We start from the raw sequence: 24,814 nt of genomic DNA on the forward strand, positions 1-24,814 counted from the left end.
GAGCAGAGAGCCCGATGTGGGGCTTGATCCCAGGACCCTGAGATCATGACCTGAGCCGAAGGCAGAGGCTTTAACCCACTGAGCCACCCAGGTGCCCCCACACTCAATAAACTTTTAACATGACTTTATTTTAAGACACAAAAATAATCTCAGGCCTTTATGTCACATAATAAAAAACAAATAGATATGTATTTCTTACCTCTGAATTTCTTGGGAGGGTTGGCGAGGTCTCCCGCCTCCGGGTGCACCACACATCTGTCATCCACTAACCTGGAAGACAAAGCATATAGATACTGATAACCTCGTCATGGTAGGTATCTACCATGTGGCTACTTTATACGTACTTACTCAGAGTATGAACACCATTTTTCACTAAGAAACTTTTTAACAATCATAAATTTGTAATAAGATTTTGTCATAAAGATACTAATTGAAGCAGCATTTATGAAACTGAAAATTTTTGCTAAATGGAAGGAAACCGGTAACCAATCATGATATAAACAAATGACGGAATACTATAAAACTATTTAAGTCTATTTTTAAAATGTACTGGCCTGCAGAATATTTATAATATGTTTATGAAAATAACTGGTAGCAAACCAATAAGATATCTCACACATACACACCCTCTACACATACACATATAAAGAATGGAACACAGACACCAAAATATTAACAGTGGTCAGATTACATAGTTTTGATTTTCCTTTTTTTTTTTTTCTATGTGTGTGTGTTTGGCGGGGGAGGGGGGGTTTGTTTGTTCGTTTGTTTGTTTTTTAACAAGGAATGTGTGATCTAGGGAGATCATACAGGGACCGTAAAGTGGGTGGTAATGAGCTCTCATTCCCTCATTCAAACCCTGGGTCAGCTGCTTCTTAGCTATGTGACTTTGAGCCTCCTTCTTTATACCTGTAGAATAAAGATACCTACCTCATAGCATTGCTAGGACAATTACATACGGTCTCTTCTAGAAGAATGTCTGACACATACTAGGTACTCAATGAATACTAACCAAATGAGTAAATCACCCTTATAGTTATAAAAACATATTTAATTCTTATTAAAATATTCATTAGAAGCTAATTTCTAGGACAATATCAAGAGAAGAGCTGAATCCGACCTGAGAGCCAGGAGACATCAACCTCCCATTCAAAGAGAATTATCTAACTACCAAAGCTTACTCACTAACATTCATTTTCTTCACTGAGTAAGTGGCAGGAGTAACTGGATTGTTTTCCAGGATATTGTAAGAATGCATGCGAATTAGTTCTAAATTTGTGAATTCATTTGAAAGGAGGTGCCCAAGTTGCAACGAATCAAAACACAAACAAACAAAAACCTAAAACCAAGATCACTAGTATCATCAATAGTATCATACATCAATTCAACACTGAGGAAACCCCGATTTGTGATCAAATGTCCCCTTGAATTAGGATGACAAACTAAATCAAAATGAAACTTCTGGTTCCTGATTTATCTGGTTACCCAAAGCAGACACTTCCTAAATCACCAAATTTTTCTATGGCATCCAATTTCTACAAAACAAAATGCTAACTTGGTCAAGCAATATGGTTCTTTGATTTTTTTTTTATATATATATACTTCATTTGCACTGGTTTACTAACATGTGGTTTTACAAGAGTTGCCAAGCATGCAAGATATTCCTTTTAAAAGTCTTTAAAACTGTTTTTCTTAGAAACAGGAAGTCACATTGGGTCAAGAGAAAGTAAACCCAAACCTCCACAATATCCAGCTTCAGCCTAGAACACTGAATGTGAAAGGCTCAGAGAGTCCTGAGAATATCACAACATAATACTTAATTTTTCTTAAAAGCTATGAATTAAAAGGCAGCTTTTCTAATTACTTAAAACATGTTAAGAATTCAAAATATAATGATCAAAAATGATAATCTTTTTAGAAAATTACATGAAAAGCAGCATTGACATTCTACTCATTCTTTGTGCCTATCCATTCCCCCAGAAATACAGAATCGTGCTATAATGCCTACTAAGAGTCCCTGCCTGCATGGGTTAATCATCAAGAGGAAGGGGTAAAATTGAAGCTCTATGTCAGATCAGTGCATTTACATACTTGCTCCTATCCTCAATTACATGATAGCCCAGATTAAAACATAATACCTAAGAATGACTTCAGTTCTAAGACTTAGTCCTATTCATTATAGACAAACATCTGTGAAAATCCCAGAATCATTCCACCATGAAGACTTAAATAACTGCAAATGAGAATGGAAGAAAGGGAAAGGTGGGGATAGGAAGGGGGGAAAAAGTGAGGAGTGTGAGTCTGTTTCAAAGACATAGACAATCATTGATGCTAAAAGTTAAATGGGATTTTAATGATATTTATTGGCGCTACTTCTTCATTACCCCCATAGCCTCTTCGTGAGTACCTCCAAGGTCAGAGTATTCACCATTTACCATCTTTCTGAGAGTATTAATATCAGAGAGGTGTTTTACATGGAGGGGAAATAGCACCCCGTGTTTCCCTTTACTATACTTATCACATTTTCATTAAATTGCTTGCTTAATTGTCTGAATCTTTCAATAAATTGCAGCTTCATGAAGTCAGGAACTGAATCCATCTTGTTTACTATTATATCTTTGGCAACTTTGAGAATGAGTTATAGTAGATATTAAATACCTATTACATGAATCAATGAGTCAGTGAATAAAATGAGACTTGCTTCCCAAATAACTTTCCCTTTTCAGTCCCAGTTCTTTCCTCTGGAACTATGTAAACTAAGTTTTCTTTTTCTGGGATGAATAAGACGATTTCTCTCCAATTCTTTCTCATAACGATATTTATCAAGGAGCTCAATGTCCTTTCATACACCTCAAGTGTCAACCTCCCCCTGAAGTACGATTCTAGACTCTCTGCATGAGTCCAGATGTACCCTCCAATGGCTCCTCCACAGGGGACTTCACCAAGAATCTGTATTTTTAAAAAATCTCTCCAAAGCTCTTGTTTTTGATTCTGGTCATGATCTCAGGGTCATGAGACTGAGCCCCAGGTGGGGCTCCATGCTTTCTGGGGAGAGTCTCTCCTGAGTATTTTTGAATCATGAAAGATTCTCTCTCCCACTCCTTCTGCCCCTCCTGTTCTCTCTCTTTCTCTCTCTCTCTCTCTCTCTCTCTCTCAAATAAATAAATAAATCTTTTTAAAATCACTCTCCCTCCTTAAATGGATCAGGAACACCTGCTCTGCATTCCCACTGTACTCTAGGCTATCCTCTATCAATAAAACTTTTCATGTTCCATCATAATTTTCAAACATAAGTCTCTAATGCTATGAATTATAAGTTCCAAGAGAGTCAGACCATTTCTGTTTTGTTCACCATAACATGCCCAACTTTGAGCATGAGGCCTCAAACATGGAAGATACTAAATAATTATTCATTGAGTGAATGGGTGACTTTTTGAATCACTGAATTGGTCAATAATGTTATTTTTGGTAAATCAAATAAACAGTAAAAATACCTGGAACCAACAAACAGTTGCCTAAATGTAGATAAAGGAAGGTGGGAAGCATTCCCCATCCAGATGGGTTTCAGAAAATTATCCAAAATATCAAATCCTGAACGAGGCCAAGATAGCCTGTTTTAAATAACTGTAACTCATATCGCCCCTTTCAACCCAGTGAAAAAATCTCAAAGACATAAAGTTGAGCTTAAAAGAAGCAAGTCCCAAACTAGTAACTGTTATATAATTCCATTTATATTGAAGGGGCAAAACTAAATAGCAGCATTTTAGAAATATGCATGGAATATAAACAAATTGGTGTATAAAAATATATGGCTATCAGATTTTTTAAAGATTTCCAAAAAAAAATACATGGCTACTATAGATTTTTTAAAGATTTCCAAAAGAAAGCAAATTATCCTTTGATCTCCAGTCCCTTATTATTCCCCCAAATGTAAAGACAATGTCACATAGTAGGTAAAATATGTTAGTCATGTGAATAAAGGGGAATCTTACAAAAACGGAGTGAAGAGAATAGAAGGGGACAGTAGAAGGGGAAACCATACCACTCAATTCATAAAGAATTGTCAATTATAGACCCCAACAACAAAAAAAAAAAATAACAACCATCAATAGAAATAATCATTAATTACAGGACCCAACAAGAAAAGTTGTACACGCTGCATCTCCTATAAGAAATCAACAACCCCTGAAACTCAGCCATCAAGAAATTATCATAAACCTGGACTCATGCTTTTCTCCAATAGATTCTCATTCAAAACAATCCCTCCCAACTTCTTCCTCCTTCTCCGTAAAACAATGGTTCTCCCCTTTGTTTGTTGGACTTGCCTATGGTTTTGCCACTGCTTGCCTGACCCAAATTGCAATTCTCTGTTATCCCCAGATAAACCCAATTTTGCTGATAAGATAACTTTTATTTCCTTAGAGTTAACAATTGTACCTTTTTCCTTCAGAAACCACAAAAGAAACTATTTCCAGTGTGAATACTTTATAAACTAAGTATACTATTTTCCTGCTGTTTCCCCACTGTGTGTCCCTGGATCCTCATACCATTAAGTGATATAGTTCACTTCTAATGAAATGACTCTGAAGCACATTTAAATGAAATGAATTTAGGGGGGAAGAAACAGTGTGGACTACACCATGGATATTATAAAAAAGGTGTACTAAGAAAGGGGGTTAGAATTGCTAGGTTCATAAGCAGGATGGAATGCTCAGGTCATGATTTGAGTTCCACATCAGGCTCCTTGCTCGGTGGAAAGCCAGCTTCTCCCTCTGCTTGCTCTTACCCCTGTTTGTGTTCATGCACTCTCTCACTCTTGCTCTAACAAATAAATAAGGAAAATCTTCAAAAAAAAGAAGAAGGTGGAGGAGGAGGAAGAGGAAGAGGAGGAAGAGATAGAGGAGGAAGAAGAGGAGGAGAAAGGAATTGCCCTCAAAGTTCTTCCAGAACTTGACCACAAATAACTTTATCCCCAAATCTGGGTTCACTTTGTTGGCCATACGAAATTTCTCATAAATTCTGCAACCCTTTGGCATCTTACCTAAACTATCCCTCCTCCCCACATGTCCCCACCACCTGCCACCCGACAGCCCCCACAGCCCTGGCACACATTCACCTCCCTCTTTCACCTTCATTTAGAAACAGCACTAGGGACGCCTGGGTGGCTCAGCTGGTTAAGCAGCTGCCTTCGGCTCAGGTCATGATCCCAGCATCCTGGGATCGAGTCCCACATCGGGCTCCTTGCTCGGCAGGGAGCCTGCTTCTCCCTCTGCCTCTAGCCTGCTACTCTATCTGCCTGTGCTTGCGCTCTGTATCTCTCTCTATATATATAACAAATAAATTTTAAAAAAAAATCTTTAAAAAAAAAAAAGAAAGAAAGAAAGAAACAGCACTAGAACAGAAGGAAAAAAAAAAAAACCCTAAGTTTTAATCCTTGGTCTGCCACTACAAAATCAGCTGTGCCTACACTGGTCCTTTAACCTCTCTGTGCCTTATTTCTTAAATGGGATAGTTGTGATCTCCCAAGTTCCTTCTCTTTCTGTAGTTTTTTTTCATTTCTCCTATTTTGTAATTAGAGCTGGCCTGCGGTATCATTCTTCAATAGCAAACTCTGACGTTTATAATATTTTCAGTGTAGAGTGAATGTTTAACTGTTTAGTATCAATGGTTTTAAGTCGATGTATTATTTTATCACTCCAAGCAAAGTACGAGTATGTGATTTTGTTCTGTTCACTCACCATTCTTAGAACATAGTGTCAAAAGATCTTAAGATCTTGGGGCGCCTGGCAGTCATTAAGTGTCTGCCTTCGGCTCATGGCATGATCTCAGGGTTCTGGGATCAAGCTCGCAATCGAGCCCAGCATCGAGCCCCAGGAAGCCTGCTTCTCCCTCTCCCACTCCCTCTGCTTGTGTTCCCTCTCGCTGTGTCTCTCTTTGTCAAATAAGTAAAAAAAAAAAAAAAAAAAAAAAACTTAAGAGCTTGCCACTTAGTAGTATAGACATTTTGTACTTACAGAACTCAAGTTGCCCAAGTAAAGAACCAATCTCAAGCCTATAGATTCTTGTTTATATGCCTAGTAATTTTTCTCATAATTCAGAGTAACTAAACAGAAAATTCTTCAGATGTCCAATTTCATACCATGAACAATTCAAATCTCATAAAGAGGGAAATAAACACTGTCAAAACTTTCTGCCAAAAAGTGTTCTATTTATAAAAGCAAAACAAATGCAACATACCAAATTCACTCATCGCTATATTCCAGCTTTGCCTGCCTATAATGACAAGAAGAATTAATTTCACTTTCCTTTGTCATTTGAAACATGGGGTTTTGAGCTCCTGGGTGGCTCAGTCAGTTAAGTGTCTGCCTTCAGCTCAGGTCATGATCCCAGGGTCCTGGGATCAAGTCCCACACCACGTTCCCTCTGCTCAGAGAGGAGTCTACTTCTCCCTCTAGCTCTACCTGTTACTCTCCTTGATTGTGAGCGCGCTCTCGCTCTCTCTCTCTCTCTCAAATAAACACATAAAATCTTTAAAAAAAAAAAAAAAAGCTAATGTTCTTCTTAAAAAAAAAAAAGAAAATGAAATGTGTGGTTTCTAAAGGTCAAACAAACAAAATAAAAGTGTCTTCTTTTTTTTATTTTCTTCTTTTATATGCCTTACTACAATAACATTTTTTACTAACACAAATATTTTAAGCTTATATATTAAAAATATGCTTAATTCCATATTGAAGTATGTTTGCTGCTGCTAATATTTCTAAAACTGGTTCCTTCCAAAATTGAAATTGTCCTTGCTCTTAGGTCTTGAAAATGTCTACAGTTATTTTTCCATGAAAGACCAAATCAATTTAAATCACATTTAACTCATAGTATAAACTCTCAATGTTGAAGTACTACTGTGTGGAAGCTCCTAAAAAGATTGGATGAATCCTTGTGTTTAAATTTTTTGATCACTGCTATCACTTCATGTGAGTGACTTAAAGACCTTTTAGAAAGGGCGGTGTCGTGTGGACTCCAAAGGCAATGACGTCTTGCATATATGATCCTTTTTAGAAATCACTGTAGGAAGACGTCATTTTGTGAAGCAATTACCTTCAGAGCATAGATACTGATGAAACTGGGAGTGGGGGAGAAGATGGGGAGACAGTAAACTACATGGTGCCTTTCAAAGGGAAATATGTAACTAAGAGTTCAGAGAGAATTTGTCCATATATTTTGAAAACTTAAAGCCCTAATCCAGCTAAAGAAAGAAATCATGGCTTTTTCTTCTCAGATCTTCCTTCTGCATCTGATAACTTCCTTTTTTTGATCCTCTCTCCTTGACCTCCTGCCTCCTTGACCTCTTGGAATCCGGGAATGTTGCAAGTCAGTTTGTGCAGCATTTTCTCCTAGTCTGCCTATTACTGTTTTCCTAAAAATCAAAAGCATTTGCAAAATGCCTTCCTCCAGATATGAATGAGCATCTATCAGTTGAGACCAATTATTTAGTGATGCTGAGTTGACCTTAACTACTATCAGTTCTCAATCATCTGTCAAGAGCTAGAAAATCGGGACGCCTGGGTGGCTCAGTTGGTTGGACGACTGCCTTCAGCTCAGGTCATGATCCTGGAGTCCCGGGATCGAGTCCCGCATCGGACTCCCAGCTCCATGGGGAGTCTGCTTCTCTCTCTGACCTTCTCCTCGTTCATGCTCTCTCTCACTGTCTCTCTCTCAAGTAAATAAATAAAATCTTTAAATAAATTAAAAAAAAAAAAAGAGCTAGAAAATCATTGGCCCTAGAAAAAGTGACTCACAAGGCAAAGGTTCAGGTCCAGAGGCTTACTCCTACCGGACGGACATTCCTTTCTGAGTTTTTGCCACCTAAACCAATTTGGCACCAATTTGGAGGTGTTCTCAGGGAAAAAAAAAGTCATAAAATGGAAAACTCACCCTAGTGACATTCGTTTATTCCAAGTATAGACACCTACCCCACCCCAGACTTCTACTGCTTTTAGTCATTCCGACCTTCCTTGAGGACTGCAGGAGGAGTATATTTTTTTTACATTTAGTTAGTTAGTTAGTTAGTTATGTAAGTAATCTCTACACCCAACATGGGGCTCAAACCTTAAACCCGAGATCAAGAGTTTCATGCTCTTCCAACTGAGCCAGCCAGGTGCCCCCTGAAGCAGTGTATTTTTAATCTTTATACCCTCACTATGTAGCACGGTGACTAGCATGCAGTCAGTACACACACACACACACAAAAAAAAACTGAATGAATGAATGGGTACTTCATTCCTGAATGAATTGAATGAGCAAATCAGGAAGGTCAAGAAACCAAATTGCAAAAGACAAAATGAGGTTGATGATGAAACAGCAGAAAGATCATAGGCAGGAAAGATAAAATAAATATGTGATGATGATACAACTAACCGTTCATCCCCGGCTCATCCCCTCAGCAAACCATATAATAATGTTTACACATTCTAGAAGGGAATGGCTAAGAGACTTCAAAGAGTAAGCCAATCACTAAGGGCTCCTAGGCAAAGCAGAACATAAGTTAGCCAAAAATACTTCCTTCTTTGGAAATCTTCAGAGCACAATGCTATTGGTGATTAAGTTTTATAGCTGTAAGGACATGCCTCATCCCTGTTCCCTTTAAGTATGCTACCTTCTCCAAACGGAGATGAGTATGAGAATCATCTACCACTTCCTGGCTAATTACACATAAAAGAGAAACATACCTAGGAAGAAACAGTTGGCAAGAGAAGTTCCCTGGCCAGAAAAACCTCTGACAGCTATAGACTAATTCCCACAATTATTCTAGCATGAGAACCTGGACTTTTTTTTTTCTTTTCCAGAAAGTTGAAGGGTATAACAACTTCTTTGTTAAAACTACAAGCAGATGACTCTTGTTTTGAGTCAATAAGGACCTGGGACATTTCTAAGAACTACCAGGAAAGGGAAGAGCTCAAAACTCTTAAAAAAATACCTCCCACAGACATAGCTTCCAACATTTAATTAACAGTGGCTAAATGTGAATAAACGGGAGTTAAAAAAAAACAACAACACAGTTGTCATTTTAAAGTCACACTTAATAATCGGGAAGGATAGAATCAATGGGCATAAGACCCCCTTTTAAGCTTTTTCTGTGCAGGAAGAAAATAATCCCAGACATACTTGTGTTATTGGCAAGGGTCTAATTGTGGCTGAAATGAGAGATATATCCTCTTCTGAAGTGTTTTAACTAAAAAGCAAAGACCTCTGTGGGATGGGGTAAATGAATTCTAACCTGAAAATAAAGCAACACCCATGACCTCTGAAAGCAGAGCCAACTGAGGGTAAAATCAAAGATAAACAAAAATAAGCAGAAAAGTCTGACAACTGAAGAAAGCTACACATGCATGTGTTCAATTATTTCCCTTGTTTCCAGGCCAGGCAAAAAAAAAAAAAAAAAATTCTAATTCCTGCAGACAGAAATAGTAATACTCCTAAGTTAGATGTTGTATTTAGTATTAGGTAATGACTTTATCTCTAAATGCAAGGACACTCTTAATCCTAATACTAGTTCTTCACACAGTGATCATCATAACCACACATAAAAGTTCCCTAAGAGACATACAGACTTCTGCTAGAACTGTACAAAAATTGGATAATAATAATTTTAACAATATATGTTTCCTTTTGAGATTCTAATATCACAGTTGTATCAATTTTATACTGAATATATGTTATTGGAATGTTATTTCTCTGGCCTAATTACAAAATTCAGATCATACTAGTATTAACTTTGTAGAGTTGATTTGAAAATTAACTAATTTGATAATGCAAAATACCTGGTCCAAAGTTAACATTCACTAAAGGTTAGCAATCATCATCATGAATATTATTGATTACAAATGCCTAGCACAAAGTATATACTCAGTAATTATTAACTATATTCATCATTACTATTTATTATTCATATTCATAATATATATCATCATTACTATTTATTATTACCCTTAATTGCTGAAAAAAGTTAACCAATAAGGTAATCACTTTAGAAAAAACTTTATTTAAATCTCTTTCTCGGGAAATTCATTCCACAAACATTTACTAAGCAGTTACTATGTGCAAGGCATCATAGTAAGAGCAAATAAAAGCAACACTCACTCTTACAGGAGATAGCAGGGAGTAGACAAATAATAAACAATAATAAACCCATAAATTTTACAGTGTGCTAGGGGATAAATGCAGTAGAAAAAGAAGAAACCTAAAACATGCTAAAAGACTTAACAGGCCTGAGGAAGATATCTGCATTCCAGGCAGAGGGAACAGCCAGTGCAGACTCTCCAGTGGGAGGATGTTTGGCATATTCAAGGGCCTACAAGGAATACATCGTGGCTGAAAACAGTGAGGAAGAAGGTAAGCTACTGGAAAGGAGGTCAGAGAGGTCAAGGATTCAAAGGCCACATCCTATAGGCCTCCTGGGTCATCATAAAGACCCAGGCTTTTACTCCAAGTGAGAGAGGAGCCACTGGAAGGAGCAAGGAAAGGTCAGCGTGACCTGGCTTATTTCTGGAAAGATCTCTCTGGTGGCCAAGCTGAGAGCAGACTGGTGGGAATGAGAAAGATACTACTTTAGAGACTAGCACAGCCATCCAAGTGAGAAAACACATCCATAAATGTGTTCCATATCATCAACATTCTAACGGAAAAGAAAAGCAGGGAAATTCAAAAGAGATGTGAATGGCTATTCTCTCTTTAAGGGTTATCATATTGGTTTTATGGTGGAATTATACATGCAATATAGTATTTACCATAAATAAGGGGCAGTTAAGTACTTCAAAGCCAAAAAACTAAGCAATGCCAGGCACAGAGAAAGGACATAATAATGACTTATTTAATTTAGTAAATCTAAATTTACTCAACTTCTTGGTGGGAAACATTATTCAAATATATTTAATAGGAAAATGACATAGACCTACTGCTCATGAGGCACACTGATACACACTAATTTATATTCACTCATCATTTCATTATACAAATACAAATGACCACCCACTACGTGTCAGGTATCACATGAGATTCTAACCGAATCTTTTAATTAAGACTTCAAGAAAAATAATAGCGGTGTGGAAAGAGTCCACATAAGTTCACATTTAGTTACTGAACCTGAAAAACAGGTCAGGATGACAATCTGAACATATTAAAAATCAAAGTTTTAAAAGTTAACACTCTAGGGGCACCTGGGTGGCTCAGTGGGTTAAAGCCTCTGCCTTGCACTCGGGTCATGATCCCAGAGTCCTGGGATGGAGCCCTGCATTGGGCTCTCTGCTCAACAGAGAGCCTGCTTCCCCCACCCCTCTCTGCCTGCCTCTCTGCCTCCTTGAGATTTCTGTCAAATAAATCAACAAAATCGTTAAAAAAAATAAATAAGAATAAAAGTTAGCACTCTATCACAGAACTGATAGTCCCCTGCTCAGCATGAGTCCACAATGAACCAAACAGAAAATTACGAGCATTATACCTTTAAATAGTAAGTCATCTTAACTTATCCAAATATATCTTGGGGTTTTGAATGTATTTGAATCTTAAGTGTTATTCTAAAACCTTCATGATAATTATTACAAAAATACTCCTCTTCTTTTTAAAGAAAAAAATATATGAATTATTAGAAAACCAATATCTAGTGAAATAGATCTTCAAGAATAATCAAGAATAATTGAAATTGCAGTCATTTGGAATCTTGGTCATCAATACGAAGTGTTTTCTCCTTTAGTAAAGCACACAGAAAGTTGTGTTCAACAATCCCCATATATTCCAAAGTACTTCCTTCCCCAACCAAAGTCAACCTGCTCTGGTTCCATTTACAAGCCCTGTCAAGGACAGTACACTCAGCCCACACATTCTGCTGGAGACACCACAGAGCAAGTGAAAAGCTAAAGCCAGACTTGACATCACATTCAGTAAATCCAAATTACTGCCCCTACAGTCTGAAGAAAGCAGCTGTATGACAGATTTCACAAGATTCCTATAATGCTCTCCTACTTCTTCCTCCCTTTGCACAAATGTTGGTATTTATTCTCTTAATCCTAAAAAATTCTACAAGACGCAAGTCCTTCCTTTGAGGACCTATGTTTCTTTGATGACAATATCCAGAAAACCAGTTGCTCAGTAAGGGACACTCAATGGACCCACTGACATCCTAAGACCACAATATCAACCTTAATTAAACTATCACATATGAAATGTGTCTTGGACATCTGTTGTGTTTTCTCCTGCTTCTTATAGAAACTTCCCTTTCCTACCGAATAACTCTTTTTTTCTTTTTTTAAGATTTTATTTATTTATTTGACAGAGAGAGAGACACAGAGAAAGAGGGAATACAGCAGAGGGAGTGGGAGGGGGAGAAGCAGGCTTCCCATGGAACAGGGAGCCTGATGTGGGACTCGATCCCAGGACTCTAGAATCATGACCTGAGCCGAAGGCAGACGCTTAATGACTGAGCCACCCAGGTGCCCCTCCCACCGAATAACTCTTAAGATGGCATGGTTAAGAAACAATGGGATCCCTCCACAACTCAAGGGAGGGTATGAAACCTAGCCGGACCCCCTCTCTCTCCCATCACACCAGACAACAACAGTACTTGGTCCAAAGGAGAGAACACAGCCCCAGCAGGGCCCAAGTGCCTCTATAGAAGCAGATATGAACAATGAAAGGAAAAGGGAGGGTTCTATCTCCCTATAAAATCAAGCATTATGAGAGAAAGTGTAGGCATAGAACTGCCAGAAATCATTTTTCCTCACCATGAGTGGAAAAAGTCTTCCAGAGAATAAGTTCTACAAGAAGGACAGAAGTTTAAAAAAAAAGAGAAAGAGAGAGAGAAAGAGAGACAAAATCTTAGTCTCCTCAACTGAACCCTTGGTCCCCTCAAGTGAACCCTTAGTCCCAGCTGAACCAGAAGGCAGAACCTCCTCTTGGACTCCCCAGTAATGCAAACCAAAAAGCTCCTATTGTGCTTAAACTACTTGAGTTCCTATCCCTTGCAAAAGAAGTAAAAAAAAGTCCTATAGAGTGCAGAACTGATAAATTATAAGCAACCAGAAGATCCAGATTAGATGAACCACATACCAAATATGTCCAAAATAAAATATTTCCATTTTAGGGCACCTGGGTGGCTCAATGGGTTAAGCCTCTGCCTTCAGCTCAGGTCATGATCCCAGGGTCCTGGGATGGAGCCCCACATCAGGCTTTCCGCTCAGCAGCCTGCTTCCCTCTCTCTCTGCCTACTTGTGATCTCTGTCCGTCAAATAAATAATTAAAATCCTTTTTTAAAAAAAATATCCATTTTATCCAACAAATACTCATTGATTATGAGCCAGGCACTGTGCTAGGCACTGAGGAAACAACAGAGTGCAATACAAACCAAACCCAAAGCTTCCAGCTTCATGAAGAGCTATTAGTACACATTAGCACAAGCATTCCCAAGCTTGGATCCGATGGCTAATCTTCAGGGAGTCTTGAACACCATCAAATGCACATAAACTCTTGTGTTTTTGTACACTTGTTTGAATTTCCTCAGTCTCAAAGTGACATATGACCCCCAAAAGATTAAGGAAAACTCTTAGAACACAAACATACCTTAGAATCCTGACATCTCAAAGTTTTTATGGATATTTTCATCCCTTAAGCTTAGCACAGTTTTGTTCAGAGAAGACACTCTACAGAACAGGGATGTGACAGAAACCTCACTCTCTTTTAAAATGTATTTTGAGGTGAACTCCTTTAATAATTCTTTTTCTATAGAAATAAAACTAATAGCTAATAGCTGATTGTCTTAATGCCTAATAAACTGGAAAGTGTCTCAAATATTAGCCCTTTAAAGGCTGAAGAGAGAAGAGGATTTAGACCCTCTCCTATAGATCATATACAGTCTTCTCTTCTTACGATGCTATTTGTGACCAATATATAGTTCAATGATTTTTTTAAAAAACTAATGGGAAGCAAAAAAAGAACTCTTCAAAAGGAGGATTTCCCCCTACTGTGAAGTTATAAAGGGCCCAGTTTACAAACATCATTATCATCAATAGGCAACTTTGTTTTTTTTCCTTTGCAACTTAATTTGAATTTGAACATGTCTTTCTTATAATTTGATAGAACCAAAGATCAATCAAGTTGCAAAATGCAAAATGTCAATAATTCTGAAAAGTTATAGGGGAAATTAAAATTAGAGAAGCTTCTCTTGAAGTTATAAGCTCCATCTGTAGAATTTTAAATCAGAGAAAAATAATTTTACAAAGACAAGCTCAAGAAAGGTATCATCTTCTACAGTCTACCCATCATCTAAATGTTTGGGAGGATCTCAGTACCCACTTTCTAATTCCTTTTGAAGCATATATACAGGTTATCTGTTTCACAGGTGTATTTCCAGAACCCAAAAGGAAAGATATCTCCTTTTCATCTGCAAAATGGTTTTTAACTAAACTGATATTGATCAGATTTCTATTTGGTTTAAAAAAAAAAAAAAGGAAAGAAAGAAAGAAAAAGAAAAACACACACAGGAACAAGAGTCACTGCTTTCTCTTACCCAAAATGGTCTCTTGGAGATGTTTTCATAGCAGCTGATTCATTATAATTATCTTCTCACAAAAATTTCCTCTAAGAATGTGATTTGGCTTTTCCTACTCTGAGACTACCAAAAGCAGATTCCTTTTCAAGGTGAAACAACTTCTTTCTCAACCTCCCGCCATTCCTGGGAATGAAACTAAAGACCAAGTAATCAAATGTCTATGGTGATTTTCCCAAATAATTCATTGATTCCTATTTACCAGCTACACGCTACCTTCTCTCTTCAAAGATGTCTCCCTCGGGATAGACAATCTCACCTGACATGTTGGTAAGATTTCCCAACCCTCTTCCATCTGGTACGACTCTCTTGCCTCCCAGAAGAGGGAGGGAAGAGCAACATCACCAGCAGCCATTTTGTCCCAAGAATAAAACCGGCTACTATCTTTCGGTAACACGCGCTTTTATTTACCTGTATCTGTTTCTCTCATTCTTTCTCTTCTATGATGTCAAGCTTCAAACTTAGCCAAAATATTTTTTTAAGATTTATTTACTTATTTGAGAGAGAGAGCTAAAGCACATGGCGGGTAGGGGCAGTGGGCGAGGAAGAGAGATTCCTAAGTAGACTCTGCCCAGAGCACTAAGGCCAAAGTGGGGCTTGATCTTACGACTCTGAGATCATGACCTGAGCCAAAATCAACAGTCTGACACTTCACCAGCTGTGCACCCAGACACCCCTTAGACCATCTTTTTAAGCAACTGTGTTTCGGGTCCAATTATCTTGTCAAACTGATTCTTTCCAGCCCAACTCCTAATCCAAGAAGGAAAAGACAAACCTCCACGGTCACCCTATCTTACGGGACATGCAATAAGAAACACCTGTAGATGTAGTAACATACTCACTCTCCCCCACAAACCAACACAGCTTTCAGCTTTTTTTTTTTTTTTTGTAAAGTTCCTCTAGATCTGCACATTGAGTTATAATGCTGTGCACAAAAACAAATTACATGGAAAAAAAAAAATACATCCATTAGAAAGACATGATTCTTCAACTGTGTGTTGTTTCTGGGTTGTACACTGAGGGCTTTGTCATGAGAGACCATATCCACACAGGACGTGGCATCTTCTGCCAGGATGAGGAGAAATTATCCTGAATCATAAAGAATAAAAAACCTTCACGGTCCCCCTTGGCCCTTAGTCTTGTCCTGTCAGAAGAAGGTCTGTGAAAGGCAGGAGAGTCCCTCTGGACCAAGATCGCACATTACTGAGAGAACCCTCCCCCCTTCCTTTCTCAGTTTCCTCTCACAAAGCAATCTGATGGATAGTCCCTACAGTAAAAGGTCTCCAAAAGTCCTTATAGCTTTTTTTCCCCACAGTGTCCTGTATTTCAATGTTAAGTGACTGAAATGACACCTCTTTGGTTCCCTGCCTTATTCAATATTCTAAACCACTGAATTCTCTCCGAACAGAAGAAAGCCGTCTCGCCACTTTCCCTGTGTCCACCCTCTTCAATTCTCCCCTTTTCTAAGCACAGCATCAAGGGATGTTCAGTCTTCCCCTCCTTTCACACACCAGTCAAAAGCCCCTTCCATGCCTGGAGAAAATCTAAATTCCTAGAACTTGGCAGTGCTGGGGCTGTGACTAGGCCAGGCTCATTAGCATTCCAAACAGGGCCTGAAGAACTGCTAAGTAGCCGAATTTTCTTTAAAGGGCTTGGAATTTAAAAACAGGAAAAGAAAGGATGTGATAGGAAATGTTTTATTTTCCCTCATTCAACGTTACATTTCCTTTAATTTATGGATATCTTGATTTACACACATAATTGTGCTGGGTAGTTCACCCTTTCAACTTCCCTGAACACTGGAGTTAGAAGAAACAGTTGGCCAGATGTCTTTTTTAACAATCAATAAACCCTAAATCCTATCTCATCTCCTCTCTCATGCCTCGTTAAAAAAAGAAAAAAGTAATAAAGTATACCTTAATAACACGCCAAATACCATGGCTGATCTGTTGAATTGTAATCAGATGATACTTGGAGTGTAGTTTAAAAACCACTGCTTGGTGAAATAAGTCAACGGGAGAAAGACAACTATCATACGATCTCCCTGATATGAGGAAGTAGAGATGCAACGTGAGGGGTTTGAGGGGTAAGAAAAGAATAAATGAAACAAGATGGGATCGGGAGGAAGACAAACCAGTAATAGACTCTTAATCTCACAAAACAAACTGAGGGTTGGGGGGGGGGGTGTGGACATTGTGGAGGGTATGTGCTATGATGAGTGCTGTGAAGTGTGTAAACCTCGCAATTCATAGACCTGTACCCCTGGGGCTAATAATACATTATATGTTTATTAAAAAAATTTTAAAATATATTTTTTTAAAAACCACTACTTGGACCTTTAAAAAAAAAAAAAGAAAGAAAGGTGGAAAGCACCTGGGTGGCTCAGTCATTAAGCGTCTGCCTTCAGCTCAGGTCATGATGCTGGAGTTCTGGGATGGAGCCACAGAGCAGGCTCCCAGCTCAGTGGGGAGTCTGCTTCTCCCCTCTCCCTCTGCTGCTCACCATGCTTCTGCTGTCTTGCTTGCACTCTCTCAAAGAAATTTTTTTAAAATGCTGCCTAAAACAAGATATTTAATCATATATATACATATGTTTTATATATATACAAGTAATTTATTTTAGTTATATGTAAATTTATATATATGCATTATATATATGTGCATAACTAAAATAAATTATTTCTATTTTCCAAATATGTTCCTTCATCAATAAAGACAAAAGAAAATCAAGAAAATCCTGGGTTATGTACTTAAATCAAAATTTTCTTTTTATTTACATCACTGCCACAACAGTGGGAAGACATTTTCTGGGAAACGTTAAATAGGGGAAACATTTTCTGGCTTTTTAAATTATAGCAAATCTGGAAAAAGAAACCGCTGATATTTAAATGTATAATATGATTCAACTCATGCTAGTGAGTAGATTTAGGTGAACTGCTTAGGATTTATTGTTTAAAGAAAATATATATGAATTTTTTGAACATCCAGCATGTACCAGTATAGCTTTCCAAACATTCACACAGGTATAACATCATTTCACCCCCCCCAAAGAACCACTGAAAAACAGAGGACACATACACTTATAATCCCAATTTAAAGATGGGGACCATGGGCGCCTGGGTGGCTCAGTGGGTTAAGCCGCTGCCTTCGGCTCAGGTCATGATCTCAGGGTCCTGGGATCAAGGCCCGCATCGGGCTCTCTGCTCAGCAGGGAGCCTGCTTCCCTCTCTTTCTCTGCCTGCCTCTCCATCTACTTGTGATTTCTCTCTGTCAAATAAATAAATAAAATCTTAAAAAAAAAAATCATTAAAAAAAAATAATAAGATAAAATAAAATAAAAATGGGGGCCTGGGGGGCACCTGGAAGACTCAGTCATAAAGATGGGGACCTGAATTCAGATATTAAATACTCTGTATAAGTTCTCAGAACCTCTTCAGGGAAGAATAGAATTCAAACCTCAGTACTTCAACAGCTCTTTCCAAAATCCACATTGCCTTTAAAAGCTCATTATCAAACATCTATTTATTTAATGATTTGATTCAACCTTGAAATTAAATATGATTTCTAGATAATTATATCATAACTAACCGATTTCTTCAATAGTCAAGTAGACCTAAGTTTTAAATATTAAAATAGGAAAAAAATGAGTTGAAGACATTGACTTTTAAGAGTTAGAAGAATTTACTGTGCCATTTCTGAAAAGGTTACACAAATATCACATTTCAATATTACATATTAATTAGGAATCATAATTCATATCTAGCTCTGGCACAAAATACATTTGTTTTACAAGGGAATTTTTAATTAAAACTATTTTCACAACAAAATTTTCTAATTTTTGAGATCTAAAATAATGATCTTTTATTTCAGAATCTGTATTTTTTTAAAGGTTTTATTCATTTATTTGACAGAGATCACAAGCATACAGAGAAGCAGGCAGAGAGAGAGGGAGAGGGAAGCAGGCTCCCTGCTGAGCTGAGAGCCCGAAGTGGGACTCGATCCCAGGACCCTGAGATCATGACCTGAGCTGATGGCAGCAGCCCAACCCACTGAGCCACCCAGGTGCCCCCAAAATCTGTATTTTAAATCCTGCTACATCACACCCTGCTTTGTATACATCTGCATCATAATAATTAATCATGTACACTGTATGCACATAAGCTGCCACAATTACTCCAAAGTGGACAAGCTACCTGTGCCTAAACAAAAGCTATCTACATTAAAAGGAAATACATTCACAATAAAATTTACTGTAAGAAATAGAGAGTCTCATGTATATACTCTCATGGATGACATTCATATATCAAAGCATGTTTATTCAGGTGCTTATGAATAATGTTTTTATTTTGAAAAAGTCTGTTTCATAAACTCTCTCTTTTTTTTTACTTCATAGCAACAATATTGGGGTATTACCTAGGTGCAATACATTGCTGCCTTACCTCTGACCCCTCACCATGACCCCCACCCTTAGATTTCCTCAAAGTCCTTTCCTCCAAGAGCTGATGCCCAAAGAAGTATGGACTGGACCAGACTTGAGGTTTTACTAGAGCATGTAAAAGTATTCAGATAATTCTCCTCTTCATCAGGAAGTAAACTCCACCTGAAATGCTAGTATAAAAAGCCCAAAAGTAGTAAGCTGGAAAGAGAACAGTCTTCTACAAGCACAAAAGGTAATTAAAGGTTTCACATTTGAAAACCTGATTGTGAGGACCTAGGAGATATAGCTTCCTTGAGGTTAAGGGGTAATCCTTTTCGGCTGTGGGGGGCACGTGTTGTCTTTACCTTCCCATCCGGTTGTCCACTGTCTTTCTCTGGCAACAGAACCCTGACAGAATAATGGAGAAGGGCTCTTCTTCTCCCACTCAGGGCATGACGATGTCATCTCTGGAAGCACTAGCATCTCATTCCCTAGCCACAGTGTTTGGCTGAAAATGGGACCACTATCCCAGTCAAGCAACAGAGGTAACTGCTGTACTTCTGGGGTCCGAGGAAATGAGGCACTCTTTTCAGCTCTGGGGGTAAGAGGATAGGGTACTATAAGGCAGAAGCCGCTAGCAGCCATGCTGTCACCATAGGCAGAAGCTTGCCTAAGGGTGGAACTAACACTCATTAGTTCAAGAATAAAGGGAACCTGGGTAGCTCAGTCCTTAAGCATCTTAGGTCATGATCCCAGGATCATGGGATCGAGTCCCGCATCAAGCTCCCTGCTCAGGGGGAAGCCTGCTTCTCCCTCTCCCACTCCTCCTGCTTGTGTTCCCTCTCTCTCTGTGTCTCTCTCTGTCAAACAAATAAATAAAATCTTAAAAAAACAAAAACAAAAAAACAGAATCAAGGGATAGAGTTTATAACAATGCTATGCCTACACTCTTCGGTTACTTGATTACAAAGTTCTCTTTGCTGACCATTGTTCCAGCTGAGTTTTCTGTTTCTTGCACCCTGATTCATAGAGGGTCTTCAGATTCACCAGTCCTGTCATAACAAGGAATGTGACATGTTTGGAGCTCTTATCCCATTACTCCAGTAGGACTAGAAATAGCAAACTGGGATAAACTGCAACGTCAGGAATTAATGTGAGCTCAAAGGAAGCATCACAGAGAAACTTTCAAAAAAGAGTTTATAAGGGGGAGGGGTGTGTGTGAAGTGTTTTTCTTTAATGCTTTTATTTATAAGGATTGTTCAACAGTTTGTGTGATATATATACTAAGATTCCAGTTATAGTAAAATCTCCTTTTATGACATAACTAAAAGAAAGCTAGAGCCTGCCTATTTTTGTTCATTAACTATATCCAAAAGGCAGGAGTGAGAACACCCTCCATGCCTTTCCGATCCCTAAGATTTTGTCTAAAAGTCATTAGTATTCCCAAGATAAGCAACCATGATCACTTGATTGGTCACTATTCAAAATTTAACAAGATTATGCCAGGCTAATTTTTTTATTTATAAACTGATTAATTATCCAAATTAGATAAATGTTTTTGCTAATCCCTCTACCAGTCACAGATGTTCCCTGGGAATGCTTGGCCAATAGGAAACAAGAGAAGGTACAGTAGCACCAGCTGTTCAGTGGAAAATTGTGCAAAATCTCTATCCTAATGGCTCCAAAGCAAACATTTGTTTTTGTTTCAATAAATAAAACAAAACTCTTTCCTTTGAGCACTATGTTCTACCGGGAAGGGGGAGGGGGAAATGTTAGCAACTAAAATAACAGGTTGTCTTTAAAATGTAGCAAGACTTCAAAATTCCAATCCAGGAAGATAGGGTATATATATGCCAAGCAATTCTAAGGTTATTACTAATGTTGATACAATTCAGGTGTTTGCATTACATCAAAAGGATAGCAGGCATCAAACCCACTAATAAAAGATAAATAGAAGTGCCTGCAACTTGGTAATGTGCATTATCAAAGTGAGGAAGAAAAATAAAAAGCCAAAACCAAAATAAATAATAGATAAGGAAGTGTGAGTTTGAACAGCCTATTAAGCAAATACCAGCTTATACTGGTTTACTACAAAATTTTATAAACATAATGCAGCAGAACTTTCAACATCGATGCCCTATGAACTCAACCGAGTTTCCAAAAAGAGATTCATGCTGATTTTTTGGATATAATAATAATAATAACAATAGTAATAACAGTTGTTTCTACCTACTTAATTTAGGTGCCCAATGCTAAGGGTCTGACACTTACTAAATGTTTCACAAATGTTAATTGCCATTAATCTCAGGGCAATCATAAAACCTAAGCAATAATCCCACTTTACAGATAAAGAAATTGAGGTTTCAGTATTAAGGTCACAACTTCTTAAGGTCACACCAAGAAGACTGGAGTTGTGATTTGAAACTAGGTTTGTCTGAACCAAACTCAAAACTTCTTGAGTACCTACTACCTGACAGATGCTCTGTGCAACATTAGGAACATAATTGTGAACAAAACCAGACAGGTCCTGCCCTTATAGAGTTTAAGTAAAATTAAAACTACAACTGTGATAAATTTTCTGAAGGGGAAAAATATGGTGCTGTAGGAGCACACAAAAAAGGAGCTCACACCATCTGGAAGATCAGGAAAAGTTCACTGAAGAACGGTCAGTGAGCTGAAATCTGGATAAGGAATAGGTACAAATTAGGTGAAAGGCAGGGGTTTAAGGGGGGAAATCTGCCAGACAGAGAAGAAAACACATGAAAAGCCCCTGTGGTAAGAGGAAACTCAGAATATATATGCAACTAAAAAAAAATGGGGGGAGGCACAGGGAGACATCTCCCAAAGCAGGGAGCCAGGGGAAGAAAGCATGAACAAGATGAGGCTTGTATCTCAGAGCCCAGGAAAGCCTGAAGTTTAATGACCTTTCATCCATCCATAAGCAAATGAAAGAGAAACTTCTTTCAAGTCCATGTGTTTCACTTTTAAAATAAAGCCTCAAAAGTCACACTGAGTATTTTAATCTATAAAACTTTTCAGATCTAAAGTGAAACACTACTGTCCCTTCAGTGATTCTAAGACAAGTTACTTTTCATCCCCAGTACAGCTCCTTGGTTCAGGCCTCCTTCAGGTAAGACCCTGATTCCGCCCATGCCTACCATTTGCAACCTCATTCTATCCTTTCTCTTTACCACTGTCTGATCTTCCTAGCACAAAACCTGATCATTTCACTCTCCTGCTTAAAAATCCTCCAATGACTTCACATTACCTAATGAGGAATATATGATCTGGCCTTTGTCTGCCTATCCAGTTCCATCTTCTATTAGAATAAAGTCGAGCCAGGATTTGAGGAGGTCCAGAGATCAGGTTCATTTATGGATGTTCTATTATCCCCAATATATTGGTCACATCAGCAAGATTCAAGATGGCTTCTTACAGCTCATATAACAATTAAATGAAATGGGGGGAAGGGAGGGGAGGGAGGATAGCGGGCAGCCAAAGCCTCCTTTAAAAACCTGACCTCGACGTATAGTCCATGACCACCCTGGCTGCAAGGGAGGCTGGGAAATGTGGTCTTTATTCTGGGCACCCATAAAGTCAAATACTTCTGTTAGTATGGAAGAAAGGAAGAATGAATTTGAGGGAATAACTAGCAGTCTATGATACAGAAATTGAAATAAAAAATGCATTTTGCTAAATTAAACAGAGCTCAAACTAAATGTTGCAGTTGGCGTCAATTCTTTAGAGTTTATCACATTAATTATAATTTCCATTTCAAAAAAATGTGCAAAATGAATTTTGATCTACTCTTTAGAAAACTGTCATAGTACAACTTTATCTAACTATTGCCAAAGTAATCACTGCCTCTCAAAACTCCTACATGGGGGCACCTGGGTGGCTCAGTGGGTTGGGCCTCTGCCTTCGGCTCAGGTCATGATCCCAGGGTCCTGGGATCGAGCCCCGCGTCGGGCTCTCTGCTCTGCAGGGAGCCTGCTTCCTCCTCTCTCTCTGCTTGTCTCTCTGCCTACTTGTGATCTCTGTCAGATAAATTTTAAAAAAAATCTTTAAAAAAAAAAAAAAAAACTCCTACATGGGGGCTCAGTGGGTTAAAGCCTCTGCATTCAGCTCAGGTAATGATCTTAGGGTCCTGCGATTGATCCCCACAACGGGTTCTCTGCTCAGCAGAGAGCCTGCTTCCCCCCCTCCCGCCCCCATCTGCCTCTGCCTACTTGTGATCTCTCTCTCTCTGTCAAATAAATAAAATCTTTAAAAAAACAAAAAACAAAAAACTCCTACATGACAATTTACCTAAACAATTCTTTACCCAGTTTCCTCAATAATGACAGTGTTTTTATACTTGCAACTTGATAATATTTTAAAAGACTTTCTGAAAGATTCTTTAGCAGCTACAACTAGAAATAAGCACTGGGTTTCACCCTAACAGATAACAATGACTTCATTTGTACTGATCAGGAAAGAGGCCCATTCTTCACATGAGTTTAGAATTGGAACTCAACTATTAAATCATGTCCTGCCAGGTAAATAGGGAAGAAAGGTAAATAAAGGCCTTTTTCTCATTTGTTAGTAATCCTAGAGATGGAAGAGATGGATTAATTAAGTAAATTTTAAATAAGTTTCATTGACTTTCATTGACAATGAGACTTAATTTGATTTAAATGTCACAATATTCACCATTCCTAGCCACAAGTATCGAGTCTTCAGTACAACAAAATTCCTTTCCTTACTTTTCCTGCCTATTTTAACAAACCAGGTTTGAAATTACCCTCTTTGAAAATGTGGCTGAAGCCAAAAATCTACTTGAAATGCAAATGTTTAAGTAGTTATGTCCCTGATATCAGCAATGACCTTGAACACTTCAGCCAAACACAAGTGACTAGTCCTTAAATCATTAACTTATTTTGGATCCCTAATGTAACTATGTTGGTGATTTGCGTGATATATTTTTTAAGTCACTATCTTTAATTGGTATGATGTGCTTCCGAGGAATTAATTTGGAAATGAAGCAAAACCCTGATAATGTTTTGTATATTTCATCTCAAAAGTACTTTTTTAAAGATATTACATTTTAAATACCTATCATAGAAGATCATGGTGCATTACAACTAGAGGAAATAGAATGACATTGTTTTACTTTGAAATTATTTTGTAATTTGTACATATCTATATTTTTCACTTTATTTCTCTGTCCTATATGCAAATATACCTCAATGAAGTTCTTATTTGTACATTGCTACCAGTGAAGATTCCAAGAATAAGAGCAAATAACAACACTGGAGAATTTTATGTTCTTAAAAAGAGAATGGCCAAACATGTGTAATTTGGAATAAGCCTAAGGCAAAGCACATTCTAAGAGACTCAGGCAATAGATGGAATATAAATTAATGAAGAAGAAAAACACAGCAATTTGTTTTCTTCAACCTATATTTAAATGCTTATCCTTTTCCAGACACTTATTCTTAAATTTCAAAAATAAAAATTACAAGTTGTCATATGCTCTCTTCTATTTTTCTTAAGTGCTATAAATTCCCTCAACTGTTCTCTGGTTTCATATTAGCAAATTATTTCCAACTAAACTTTTTTGCCAATAGCAGTTAAAATTTTAAAAAGTCTCTCCAGATGTGTTATATACCATCCACAAAGGGAAAGAGCTGATTTAAAGTAAGAAATTGTCTCATCAAATGCTTACAAATTCACCCTTTGTACACATTAAAAACAAAACTGAACTTTCAGAAATATCAACTTTAGTTTAATGTGGCTATAACAGGCAAACCATTAAATAAGGTTATA

At 37.8% G+C, this 24,814-nt stretch overlaps 1 protein-coding gene across 1 annotated transcript in view; it reads right to left on the reverse strand.

Moving 5' to 3' along the window:
* The window catches only part of ITPR2 (inositol 1,4,5-trisphosphate receptor type 2), a 502,669-nt gene that overhangs the window by 467,204 nt on the left and 10,651 nt on the right, over nucleotides 1-24,814 (reverse strand). Inside the window, exon 2 of the mRNA XM_004776400.3 lies at nucleotides 200-270. Coding sequence (XP_004776457.1) covers nucleotides 200-270 — 71 coding nt within the window. The remainder of the gene's footprint in view (nucleotides 1-199; nucleotides 271-24,814) is intronic.

The sequence above is a fragment of the Mustela putorius genome, unplaced genomic scaffold, assembly GCF_011764305.1.
Source record: "Mustela putorius furo isolate JIRA1106 unplaced genomic scaffold, ASM1176430v1.1 tig00537227_pilon_pilon_pilon, whole genome shotgun sequence".
Classification (NCBI taxonomy): domain Eukaryota; kingdom Metazoa; phylum Chordata; class Mammalia; order Carnivora; family Mustelidae; genus Mustela; species Mustela putorius.